This window comes from Filicampus tigris, chromosome 6, assembly GCF_054856515.1.
Source record: "Filicampus tigris isolate MCC_2025a chromosome 6, RoL_Ftig_1.0, whole genome shotgun sequence".
Classification (NCBI taxonomy): Eukaryota; Metazoa; Chordata; class Actinopteri; order Syngnathiformes; family Syngnathidae; genus Filicampus; species Filicampus tigris.
In genome coordinates, this window is record NC_141222.1 from 9,204,250 (window position 1) to 9,218,125 (window position 13,876).

Genomic DNA, 13,876 nt, shown 5'->3' on the forward strand with positions numbered 1-13,876 from the left:
AAGTGTATATATATATATATATATATATATATATATATATATCCATCCATCCATTATCGAAACCGGTTATCCTCACAAGGGTTGCGGGGCGTGCTGCTGGAGCCTATCCCAGCTGTCTTTGGGCAGTAGGCGGGGGACACCCCGAATTGGTTGCCAGCCAATCGCAGGGCACACAGAGACAAACATCCGTACTCACAATCACACCTAGGGGCAATTTAGAGAGTTACCACGCATGTTTTTGGAATGTGGGAGGAAACCGGAGTACCCGGAGAAAACCCACATGGAAGTGCTAATGAACACTTTTGTCGCACATTGATTATCCTTTCAAGCTCTCCTTTCTGGTCTTGCTAAAAGAACTATTACAGTATTATCTTGTACCTACTGCAGAGTTCAGCAGCACGTCTGCTGACAGGCTGACAAAGACCAGAAAGACATATTAGAGAGAACAATGGCTTCAGAGGCCCTGCATTGGCTCCCTGTGTGTTTCAGGATCGGTTTCAAGGTTCTTTTATTAACTCGTCATGGTCTTGGCCCCTCTTAATCTAGCGGATCCTATTTTTTTTCATATCAACCCAAGAGAGCCTCAGCCTTTTAGTAATACCTAAGTATACTAAGAGCCACGACGGCGAGGCCTCGTTCCAAGTTCGAGACCCTCATCGGCGGAACAGCCTGCAGGAAAAGGTCAGGGACCTCGTGCACTAAACGTCAGAAGGTACAAATGAAATTAACCTGTGTTTTCACCCGTTGCCAATTTACTGACTAGGTAAATTAAAAGTAAAATGAGACAAGGTCATCATTGTTTCAGTACATACTGTATACCTTTTGTGATATTTTGTGATGTACCAGAGATGTAAAATGTGCCTCTGCTCAATAAAGGTTGGGAAACACTGCAAGGACACCAAATATCATGCAATTACGTGGAACTGATTAATGAAAAAACAATTAAAGTGATTGTTTTTTTTTTTTCTTAAGTGGTATAGTCATTTATGTTCATATAAAAAGGAATCATAAAAAGAACATTTTTAAAAGGAGTCAGTAAAACATGGTGATCGAATTGTTGTCCAACCAGTTAGCCTCCATTTAAAACGTTTACTGCTTAAATGTGTTACTTGGCTTGGGTTATCAGAAGCAGACATAAAGTTGCTGAACTTGATTGTCAAGCTGTCACCAGCAATTGTTCACACCGATTAAGCTCAGAAAACTATTATCAGCATACCGAACATTGTTGCGGCGTCTGCGGGGACTCTCTATAAAATGTCCACTCGCGCCGTCCGCAGTCACTCCTCGTTGACTGCAGCTTCAGCCTCCACCTGCACCACTTCACCATGTCTCTGATCTTAGGCCGCCCTTCAGGCACCAGCGCCCGCAGCATCTCCTCTGCCAGCACCATGAGCATCGGCGGGGGCCGACTGCAGCTGGGCGGGGGAAGCCAGGCATCCATCTCTGGTATCTACCAGCGCCGCGCACCCAGCGTGTACGCGGGCGCGGGGGGCTACGACACCCGCATCTCCCAGGCCAGCGTCGTCCTCCCCTATGGCGGGTTCAGCTCGTTCGGCTTTGATGCCGTGGGGGTCAGCGAGAAGAGCACCATGCAGAACCTCAATGACCGCCTGGCCTCCTACCTGGATAAGGTAAAAGAGATCGGGGCGCCAAGAGCAAGCTGCAACTGCCCTTCTTCATCTCCTCCTTCTTCTTACAAGCTCAAATGTTGTCTGAATTAGTTTCCAATCATTGTCATGAGCTTCAGGAGAATTCACTGAATTTGAGCATATGGAAATGCAAGTCAAAAGTCAGCTATTGAATGAGAGTGGGTCCAGATTTGAGCACACCTGCCACAACATGAGGGACATCTGCATAATCTAATGCAGTTGTTCTCATCCAGTGTGCTGTGGCACATGTTCTATGGGAAATTTCATTTAGTTGATCAGAAAATTATTAATTTGCTACAATTAATGTACTGTCACTGAAAAAAGATATTAGACCATCTCAGTTCATTTTAAATGCCTGGTGCAAGCATTTGGTTGGGCAAATTTAAAGTGAACAAAAAAAGATCACAATAGTTTCATTGAAGAGTTGACATCTAGCAATTTTCTGTGTTTTTTTTTCTTAATAATAACCAAACGTTCTTACATCAAGAGCTATGGCATTGTACTGGCAAAAACAGTGCTTTTAGACATTTCTTTTATGTCTGTTAGTCACATGATATGGCTTTATTTGTGCAAGGTAATGAAATGAACAATTAAGAAAACAAAGTGCTCCGATAATATTTTCCTGGACTGTAATGTATACAGGCAGAAAAATGAAATCGCCAAGATGGCAATTAATCAGTGTATCAACTTTTTGTTACATTTTTATTTGGTAGTGTGCTGTTACATTTTTTTCCCCTATTATAAAATGCGGGCCCTGACGCAATGAAGTTTGGAAAATGCTGAGCTACAATAGGAGTGATGCATCAAAATCCTGCCTTTGCGATGATAACTATGCTGACCTATCAAATAAATGTGTGATACAGTATAGTTGTACACCACAACACAAAATAATAAACATTGTTTATCAATGCAAGTAATGCAATATCATCTTTGCAAAGGCATATGTCTTATGTAGTTTTTATACAGGATCTGACTAGTTGTTATTAAAAAAAAAAACAGCTGACATTAAAACGAGATTGGACAGGCAGTAGAATTAACATTTGTTAAAGATAAGATGATAAATGCGTTTGAACTTTTCGTTTCATGTGGAAAAGCAGATAGTGTTCATATGTTTAAAAACACAAAATAAAACAAGAGTAAAACTATCATTAATAATACTGGGCTAATGCTCAGTTTCACTTTTCTGTCAATCCGAAGGTGGTACTGAAATGTTCTCAAGTCAATGATTGAAACAAGCAAGGACTTAACGACTTGCTGATTGCCTGTTATTGCCGCTTGTGTACAGGTCCGATCCCTGGAAGCTGCCAACAGGAAGTTGGAGCTGCAGATCAGAGAGTTCTATGAGAAGAGGTCTCCCATTGCCAGGGACTTCACCGCCTACTTCGTCACCATCAATGAGCTGCGAGCCCAGGTGACTATTCCTGTTATGCCAAAAACGAGGATCAAAGACAAGTCTAGACTCATTATTCATCATTAGACTTAATGAGGAACCGGTTTCTGTGGCTGGGCGGAACTCAGTCAGTTATTTCTCATCTGCATATTTACACAGTTTACACTTGAGGCTGTAATCTTACGTCTGTTTGATGTGTGTCAGACAATCGGTTATTGAAAAGCGTCACACTCGCGGTAGTCACAAAAAGTTGCGGGACCAGGTGTTTTATTGAGGTGACAATTGATTTGCCATCGCTAAAAAAAAAAATCATAGAAGTGGTCTCAGTATTTCATCGCGCTCCGCGTGGTTGCATTCTGTTAGTTCAACACAAAAACATTTGTTGATCAGTGAGAGTTGTTTAATGTTTATTCTAGGCTACCGTACTCTGAGACGCCGTTGTGACGTGGCAGGAAGTATGTGACGAGCAAGAGCGAAAAGCGCGAACTTGTTATGTGTTGGTGCTGCGCTGAGGCTGAACAAAGGTCGTGGTGAAAACCAACAACACGGCACTCCCTTCTCGTGACAATCAGACACAGATATTGCATTGTGTCTCACTATAAAACTTCTTTTTAACAGAATTTGTACTTGGAAATAAAACCTTAACCTAAAACAACAAATGCTGTGTGACGTTCGCAAACACCTGCATAGGACATAGGCAAGGCACCCACTAAGGAAATGACTCCCCAAACAATACTTTGAAGACTAGCGGTTAGCACGTTTGCCTCACACTTCTGAGATTCTGGAATCGAATCTGTGCTTCCGGTGTGGATGGTCTTCCCGTGCTTCTCAGGCACAGGTGTCAAACTCCGGTCCTCGAGGGACTCTATCCTGCTTTTTTAGATGTTTCCCTCTTCCAACACACCTGATTCAAATGATCAGGATCGTTATTGAGCTCCAGCAGGGCTTGCTGATGATAGTGGACCAGAGTTTGACACTTGTGTTCTCAAGGGCTAATCCAGCTACTCCTGCTACCTTCCAAATTCCGGTAAGGTAAGAATGTTTTTCTTCCCTTGTAGATTGCAAGGAGGTATGCAGAGAATCAGAGCATCATCCTGCAGATTGACAATGCTCAACTGGCGGCGGACGACTTCAAAATGAAGTAAGTTGCAAGGGGATGGAGTTAAACCACTGGCGGCATTCCTGGTGTCGGGATGCCTAAAAAGCAAGCGTTCTTTTCTGTAAGATATGAGGTGGAGATGAACACGCGCGCACTGGTGGAGTCTGATTTGGTTCGTCTTCGAGGGGTCCGGGACAACATGGTTGTAACCATCGGTGACCTGAAACTGCAGATAGAGAATTTGAAGGATCAACTGGCACAACTCAAGAGAATCCATGAGGAGGTCAGCTCATGTGCTTCCAATGAAATGCTTCCCTCTGCTGGTTGTCTCTCCTCCTCGCAGCGGTAGAACATTACAACTCAAATGAAAAACGATTTTTCGATGATGCAGGAGATGAATGCAGCAAGGCTCCAATACACTGGTAACGTTAACGTAGAAGTGGACAGCGCGTCGTCCGTGGACCTTTCCAAGATCCTTCAAGAAGTGAGGGAGCAGTATGAAGCTATGGCGTTGAAGAACAAGCAGGAACTGGAAAGATGGTATCAAGCTAAGGTGAGACGGGAGACAATGTGCCTGATAAAATGCACTGATGACCATCCTAAAGCAGGGGTGAGCAAAGTATTGCCCGGGGGCCACGTATGGATCGCTTGTACCTTGATCCGGCCCACCGAGCAGTACCATCAGTAGGATTACTGTAACATTTGTTACATTAATCAAGATGTTTTCCCCTAAATTTGGTTAAAGTGGAAATCAACTCAAACATATATTTTTTTCAAGAATATGTTCTATGCAAGCACACTAGTTGAAACAAAGCATTCTGATAAATATTGTATTTGTGGAATAAGAGTTAATCCACTCATTTATAGCCCCTCTGGGGGCGGCCATTTTGTCACTTCTGTCGACTGAAAATGACATCACAACTACCCAGGGCTCAGGTAACGACCAATCACGGCTCAGCTTTAGAAAACAGGCGAGCTGTGATTGGTCGTTACCTGAGCCCTGAGTGTGTGTGATGTCATTTTCAGTCGACAGAAATGACAAAATGGCCGCCCCCCGAGATGGTTAAAAACGGGTGGATTTTGCTGCTTAACTCATATTGCACAAACGCAATATTAATCAGAATGCTCTCAACTAGTGGGCCTGCTAGTGAAAAAAAAGTTTGGGTTGATTTCCACTTTAATCAAAATGTATTTATTCCTTTTTTACAATGAGGACACAAGCTGTACAAAATGAATGGATGCAAAGAGTACAGATGGGGAATGGAATTGATTTGTTTGCATGTGTTATAGATGGACTCCCTCCAAATGGAAATCAAAGGTTTCAGCACAGAGGTAAAGACCTTCTCCTCTCAACTCTCTGAGCTGAAGCGGACATACCAAAGTTTGGAGATCACATACCAGGGTATCCTTGCAGAGGTAAGCCAACTTCCTTTCAGCCGCATGCGCCGACACACCGCCGGTCCACTCAGGTATCCCCCCCACTCCGCCGCGCAGATCGAATGCCTCCGTCAGAACCTCGCCGAAACCAAGTTGCGATACGGCAACCAGCTCAGCCAACTGCAACTGACCATCAACAGCCTGGAGGTGGAACTGCAGCAGCTCAAGGTGTCCATCGAGCAACAGCAGACCGAGTACAAACTGCTGCTGGACATCAAGATGAGGCTGGAGCGGGAGATCGCGGAGTACCGCCGTCTGCTGGATGGAGAATCTTATGAGCAGAAAAAGTGAGGGACCATCCATTTTGAGTCCACGTACGCCACGTATGACCTTACTCATGTCATGTGCTCTCTCTTCAAAGGCCTTTGGTCATCAGCAAGGTGGTGCAAATGGAAGGTAAGCGACCGTCACTCTTCCATTCGTGAAATGACGGCACATGTCGTCGCGGATGTTTTCGTGACCACTTTTCGTGACACATCTGCAGAGCACAAGCCCCACATGGAGAGGAGAGTGAAGACCATTGTGGAAAAAATCGTCGACGGAAAGGTGGTGTCCACCAGCGTGGACACTCAGAGGGAAGATATGTAAATGGTTAACGATTGCGCCGCAATTAACCGTTTGCTCCTCTTGGTATCCTCTCCCCATGAAAAACACATAATGAAAAAGAGCTGTGTTTACTTTCTCCCCATTTTCTTTTAAATACATTGATGCAGCAGTTGGACGAAAAATGATCAGCAACTTTCTCAGGATTTGGGCCAAAAGTAAAGGAAATATGGTAATAATAAAATATAATGTGTAAAAATCCATCACAAAAACACATCACAATGAGTATCTTTGATAGGTGTGCAAAAAAATCCATTGTGTTTTGGTTTTAAAAGTATTGTTTTGAACACAACATGCACAAATGAATGTCTCCAGTTGTGTGATGGAAAATGTGCACTTTTGGCAAATGCAAATTAAAAAAAGACTTGCTGCAAGTTTATAGTGTACGTCTTTTATATTATCATCATGATGTAAATTGTGGAAACAATCACAATGACAGTACAATTTTACACCGCGGTAATAATGAACCTGTACCTGTGCGGGGTACTGTACTCAACACAAATGGGCACATCCAAGCAACAGCCATGCGTTTCCTTTCATGGGGAACATTTCCAATGGCATTGCACACTACAAAATACAAAACTATACCCAACCCAATTGCAAGTAGGGGGTTACAGTCTATATCATCATCAAATGCTAAAGAGAATCTGGACAACTCCTGAAGGGTGAGTTTGTTCCAGGATGACTTGGCCCAGTGATTTTTGTTTTTATTTTTACGCCCTAATTCGTATATAATTTTCTACCGCGTAATGGTATGAACTGACAATTCACTGTTGATTGTATAGGGAATTTGCGCCCCCTTATGGAAGCGCACTGTAGTTTGCAGAAGTTTTACAAGGGATGCGTTGTGAGTTATTGTCTCAGTCGAAAGAATAAGAACATTTAGGCAATCAAGGCAATGGTGTAGTCTATGAGTATTTTTATACTGTTCCTAGTGATGTCCACCTCTACAGTTAAAATGAACAATGTGGTCACTAAGAGAAAACTAAACTTAATGACTTACTGACAGCACAAAAAGAAGAAAAAAAAACTGTATAGAAATGCGATAAACTCGTATGTGCATTGCATATTTTCCCATTGCTAAAATTGAATGGTTTCGTAATCAACACTACATACATACATACTACATACGTATATAGATTTCTTTCTGTTACGGGGTAAATGAATATACTGATAAGAAATAAATTTACAGTCCAAATGGCATCTTGAGAGAAAGTCATTATGGCAGACAGAGGTTGTGGATTCAAATCCGGGCTCCGGCCATTCAAGTTTGGACCCTCACTAAGATGCACCAAAGTAATAAGAATGAAAAAATAAATAAATATATTTTAAAAAATCAACATTTTTGAGACTAATAATAATTAAAAATCTGAAAATTCTTTTTTACACTGAGAAATGGTTCAATAGTTGCTTCCTTTGTCCTATACAGTACTTCCCTTTCTATTGTACTTGCTTTAATAGTAAGACCTCTTGGCCACCAGGTGGCATATTTGTCTATCAAAGACTAAAGATGGACCTTATAGCTAGCTACACCAAGTTCTGGGGGTGTGGGGGGCGGCATGGTTATTTATTAGACGATATTAAAATTTGAGAAATTGACATTTGTTATGCTAATATTTTTGGGACACCCTGCACATATCACATAAATAAAACGTCCACACAAATGATTGTGAATATTTTAAAGACAATAAACACTGTGTCCTGTGTCCTTCCTTGGCATATTTAAAAAGTTCAAACTGCATATTTGTAGGTTGTGAAAAGTGTTCCATGCATGAGAAATACGCTACACCCAAAGGTCTAGTGTGCATGTGTGCATCATATTCACATTAATACGGAAAGATGTTTGAGTATTTATTCCATAAATCCAGTTTAAGGTCCATAATGGTCTTTTTCCTCACTAGGAAGATAATTCAGCACACTAGCAGAATGACTGATGTTTTTTTTCTCCCCACTGCTAGTGGCAATTTTGGCCAGCTGGTATAGAAAACCTTACTCATAAAATTATGTGCTGCAATAACTTGGGCTTGAATGACGAAAGATTTTTGACTCTACATGCTGCTTGCCTGACATACAGGTTCTACTAGTATTATTATCTAAGGAGAGTATACTAGTAGGCTCTTTTGTCAGTGGGACCACTTTGGCATGAGCCAAAAATGTGCACTAGTAGAATAGAACGATAAAGTTCTTTCCCCCCCTCCACTACCGCCTTCCATTTAGGACACTTTTGGCATCCGAGTAGGCGACAAAGTTACAAGAGAGGCAAAACTACACACTAGTTGACAAATGCACGCTACTAGTGAGATTATAAAATTCTACTAGTGATAGCGCTCCACTAGTATTTACCCTACTTGTAGAGCGCAGTTGTCAACTCGTGCACAGTTCTGCATTTTTGCCTTATGATGCATGTGTCATATCAGTAGGGCAAAATTGTCCTACTAGTGTGAAATGTCATAGCAGCGGATTTTTTTTTTTTTTTTTTACTAGTCCTTTTACTAATGTGCCCCAGTACTGCTAATGTACTAAATTGTTTCACTAGTGAGGGCAGAAGACCACACTGGATATCAAATAACTGCTGGGAGAGCTTTCCATACATTTACTGAAGCTGCCTTGACAAGACCAGGCTGCTCTCTCAGGCACGACACCCGCAGGCGCTCCGTGCGAAGAATGCACGTCGGCTTTAGGAGTGCAATGAACAACTCCCCTGTCTTCTGCACAAGAAGCAGCATGTTGCATATATATATATATATATATATATATATATATATATATATATATATATATATACCATATATATATATATATATATATATATATATATATATATATATATATATATATATATAAACATGTAGAATTCAGCAAAATGTGACTTTTGGAGGTTATGTATTTCGATAGGAGGTTTTACATATATTCTGACATCAGGCAGTGACACCGAGCAGAATGAGCAGTGTTTGTGGCACCTGTTCAGGAATAATAAAAAGAAGTGAATGGCAAACTGCATGACAAAATAAAATGCTATATACGGAAGTGAAGAAGTGAACATGGACTGGAGTAAGAATAATCCACAGCATTTCATGCGGTTAAAAATAATACAACTGTGCATCTAGCACTAAATAGCAGCTGCAATAAACATCGGCTGTACTATCAGTAGTGCAGTGGCAGTATCTACATTTAAGAAGTTGCTGTTTTGTTTTTATTCGTATAAATGTTGCATGTCCACAGTGGCTCATTTTCTGCAATCTCTGCTGGAATTTTCCAGACCTCTGAGAGCCTGTAAATAGTGCTGCAGAAATCATCTGGGGTAGTTAAGGGTGGAGTCAACGCCTGCAGGCTATGTCACCGTACCACACAAACCTGTCCGAACCTGAATTCAAGGGTAGCTTTTAAAATCCGACAAAGAAAGCAGTTCCCGTTGCCGCTTTCCCTCATTGCAGGCCTAGCATGCTTCCCCCCCTTAAAATAGACAGAAGAATATTGAAATATTGTTTGTTTCTTTGCTGTTCGTAATGGCTGTCAAGTGAAGGATTTAAAACCAAAAGTAAACTGTGTCAATGTTCATAAAACCGGTTGCACTGGAGGGAGCATTGACTGAATACATTTTCATGAGGGTTCAAAGCAAATGGTATGTTTTACTGGGGGAAAAAAAAGAGATATATTGTGCACTTTCATGCCTCGTGTTCCATTTTGTCTCCAACATGAAAGTTCCACACCCAACTAAAAGCACCTCAGGCTCTCTCTCACTTGCAGGTCAGAGCACAAACCACATTTCTGACAAGCTCAAACTGCTTTCCCCTGAGGCTGCAATCTTGTTTTTTGTCTACTTAGCACCGCGTATTGCAAAGTCAATTCGAACGGACTCTTTCCCTGTAGAGGAAGTAGTGAACAAGGTGCACCCCTGTTTGGATACAGTATAAAAAGTAAGACCAGCATAACCATTTAAAACACCCGTGTAAAGTGAACTAAGAGACGTTTGAAGATAATTGCTGAAAATGTGCAAAGACTGAGAACGATGTAGTACTCGAGTGTGGAGATATAGTGTGTATCTGTGTTTTACCATTTCAGTTTTCATGATTTTGTGGGAGCGTGGCTAAAACGACGGCCAGTGATGCATTTGAGCGTCTAGCTTTAGTATGACTGCACAGCAGGGTTGCTCACACTTTTTCAGTATGCGACCTACTTGGAAAAGTCAAAATGATCTACCTACCGGGTAGGGTATGCTTTGATTTTTTTGTAGTGGGTATAGGTCCTACCTGCTACAAAAATGCAGAACATATATTTATTTTCAAATATATTGTGGATTCTTTACATGTACAATAGATGTACCTCGCATAACCGCACGAGCCAATATTGGACAACACAATTAACTATGAACATCAATTTTTTTTTTTTTTTTAAAGCGATCCATGCTACCTTGTGATCAACTGGTAGATCGCGATCAATGTATTGAGCACCCTTAGTCTACAGTATAAGAACTTGAGTGCCGTTGTTTGAATCAATGCCATGTGTATTAATAACCAAGCTACGCATACTGAAATACTGAAAATGTCCCCACTGTGGGATCAATAAAGGCCTTCTTATCTTATACGCCCCAAACATGCATTTACCACTCGGATTTACTGCTGGCATGGCTGCTTTAGGTTACGTTCCCACTGCAGCTCAATTTGGATTTCTTGTGCCCATATATGACATGTATGTGATTTTTCCATGCAGTGTGAACAGAACAATTCAGATTTTTTCAAATCCGACCTGGGCCTTTTGATATGTATGCAATGCGTCTACAGTATGAACGCTCATCTGCAGACATTCGACCTGTACGTCATCAAAAGCCGAATATTTCCTCCGCACGAGTGAGACAGAGGCTAGGTTCACACTGCAGGTTTTAATGCTCAATTTTTTTTTTTTTGTGTAAGCGTTCATATTACATTATAAACGCGACCTCGGTCTTGTCTGCTGTATGAACACATCAAAGTGGCCCGCATGCGCAGAAGAAGAGACGACGTCACTGGCGACATTGTGTTTGCGGAACTACATGTCGGGGCATTTATACAGCTGAACCGATTAGGTACGAAGTAGAAATAAATACAGTATTTGGGGGAAGTTATGAGAGGCTTTAATATCTAATTTCATGGAGACATCACTAACGATGACGCTAATGTCATAACCGTGCGTAAAAAATGAATCGATCTGAACTGTGGTTGAATTACTACTATCACTATAAATGTCCACTTTATGCTTCATGTTTCGAGTGGGATTAAATTAAAGTAAAATATAAAGTCAATATTGTTGCTCAAAACAACTGCAGATTCGATCCCCCTGCTGCCAGCACTTTCTCTCCACCTGCGCCGAGCACATTTTGGGCCCCGGATGACGTCAATGTCGGACATATGCGACCGGGCCGCATTGAAAAAAATCGGATACGTATCCGATTTAGGACCACATATGAAAGCGAGCCAGGTCGGATTTGAAAAAAAAAAAAAAAAATCCAAATTGAGCCGTTTAGACTGTCATAAAACAATCGGATAGAGGTCAAAATCCGATATGGGACGCATTTGCCTGCGGTGTGAACCTTGCCAGAGTGCTCAGGAGACTACTGACATCATACGGGAATTTGCAAAGTAGTTTTGATTAACAGATGTTGTCTTAACATTTGACTTTATGCTTCATTTATTACGTGAGGTAATGACGTGACATCATCTTTAGTTGATGTCAACTTTAAAAATTAGGAAAACGAGGAGCGTCACCTCATATCCCCAAATTAAATGAGCATATCACCCCTCCCGCCTCAAAAGCCGCCACGTGGCGATGTGAGATGATAAAATGAACCCCTATGCGCGGGACCATATTTACTTCTGTAAACATTGCGACACATGACGACTTTTTTTGGTGCACGTCAGTCAACGTCGTGCTTTGTCCACATTCGCGTCACATAATGGACGCATTGCTGATCAACATTAGAAATCACGTTTTTTTCTTTTTTGGAATGTACATGAGTAAATAAAAAGATTGGACCCTCTCTCTCTGAAGACATATTTTGCATATTGCCCGACAGTAAAGTATGTCGGGCTTTATACACTAATTGACCAGTTTGATTGAAGATTGAAAATGCATTTGTGTGGTGAATGTATCCAATATTATGTATTACTCTTTTTTGCAATATAAACAGCAGTGAATTCTTGTTTGTGTTTCCCCACACTTCTGAGCAATATAATTTAAATATGCTAATTCTAGCGCTCATTCACCTAATGTCTCATTGTTTAGTGCCAGAACTTTCTTTCATATGCGCTCACATTCCCACATCAACTCAATTAGAGATGTCTGCAATGAATTAGAAATTGTGTTGAAGGAAATGTTCAAAACCTCAAACCAAATTTGCCTCACTCGGAGATTCCAGCCACACCTTGCACTAATGGCTCACATTCCAACTGCGCTGTTCACTTTGGTGCGACCTTGTTCGTTCATGCAAGAGGGTGTGCAACTCATCGTGACACTTTGGCTTGCACAAAGTCTCTCGATTTGCTTAACTTGCTCAACGGCATCATGGAAACGTCCTTAGAGAGAAGTGCAGGGCATAGCTTGAGATCACATAATTTTTCGACACTCAGCTCAATGAACAGGTGACATATTGGCAGACGCTTGCAGATACAATACAATACAATGTTATGAACATGGTCTTGAGATTCAGGACTTGTGTTTTCCTGCAGCAACCTCTTTCCAAAATCTCAGCAAGGACTAGTTTATCCATTTCCTCCCTTCTAGCCCTCGAGCCTGATTGTATGTGACGTCACATTGCCCTGTAAAAGGTTTGCGAATGAAGGTTTATGACATGGAGATGATTGCCCAAGAGTACATGTTAATTACGTCGTACAACCTTAGCTTGATTTCAGTTTGCAATGAAGGAATGCTGACAATTTTTGAGGTTGCAAATGGTCCGATTCTGTTATTATCAGTCCACGTCTCTCTCTGAAGTCCCTTCACCCTCCCTCAAGACTAACCAATATTCTTGGAAGATAAACTAGCGCTATACTGCCTAAAAACATAAATAAAAACAAGTTATCTATGTTGTTGGTGCTAATTTGTGAAATCATGCAGTGATTTGTTATTGCAATTTGAGCAATTTATGCAATATAAACCTCTTAGATTTTTATTGTATCCTATTTTTTTGGTTTTTGTTTCCCTTAAGGGAAAATTCTCATCTTTTATTTTTTTTCCATTATCTTAGATTTTACTACTACTTCATTGTTTTTCTTTAAATCAAAATTATTCTGCACATCTACAATTAGTAAATCATTTGTCAAAAAATGCACGGATACCGCAACTATTTGAGTTTGTTGTGCATATGCAAAATGCAGTAGCGTCACAATCACCAAACAATGGCAAGCAAGCCCTGGAAAAATACTAAGGGTGTTAACTTACGGCACATATGATTGATTATTAAAACCATAACATCTTTGTAAGTAACCTCGCAGTAGCCATTGTTGTTTTTCCTAATGTTTCCCAACTATTCATGCAAAATCGTTCTTAATTCTCATGGGAACAGGCTGCATACGTTGCAAATTGTGAACTTCTCAGGTACCAACTTGCTACCTTGTTGTTTTAATTGATAGCTCATGTTGCTGAAACCAACTCGACCAGAGCAACATGTTCGGATTAGCCGAACATGTTGTAGCCCCTTTGCCACACCCACCAGTCACACAAAAG

At 41.1% G+C, this 13,876-nt stretch overlaps 1 protein-coding gene across 1 annotated transcript; it reads left to right on the top strand.

The window, feature by feature from the left end:
- The first annotated feature begins 1,272 nt into the window (after positions 1-1,272).
- Positions 1,273-6,552, top strand: LOC147145682 (keratin, type I cytoskeletal 20-like). The gene is made up of 9 exons (XM_086033894.1): positions 1,273-1,631; positions 2,935-3,060; positions 4,098-4,180; positions 4,265-4,421; positions 4,530-4,691; positions 5,429-5,554; positions 5,633-5,862; positions 5,937-5,971; positions 6,060-6,552. The coding sequence occupies exons 1-9, from the start codon at positions 1,326-1,328 to the stop codon at positions 6,161-6,163; spliced, it is 1,329 nt and encodes a 442-aa protein (XP_085890020.1). The 5' UTR covers positions 1,273-1,325; the 3' UTR covers positions 6,164-6,552.
- The last annotated feature ends 7,324 nt before the right edge of the window (positions 6,553-13,876 follow it).

Coding starts and splice junctions, on each gene's coding strand:
- LOC147145682 (XM_086033894.1), top strand. CDS start 1,326: ATGTCTCTGATCTTAGGCCGCCCTTCAGGCACCAGCGCCCGCAGCATC. Junction 4,692..5,428: donor AAAGATGGTATCAAGCTAAG/GTGAGACGGGAG, acceptor CATGTGTTATAG/ATGGACTCCCTCCAAATGGA. Junction 5,972..6,059: donor CAAGGTGGTGCAAATGGAAG/GTAAGCGACCGT, acceptor ACACATCTGCAG/AGCACAAGCCCCACATGGAG.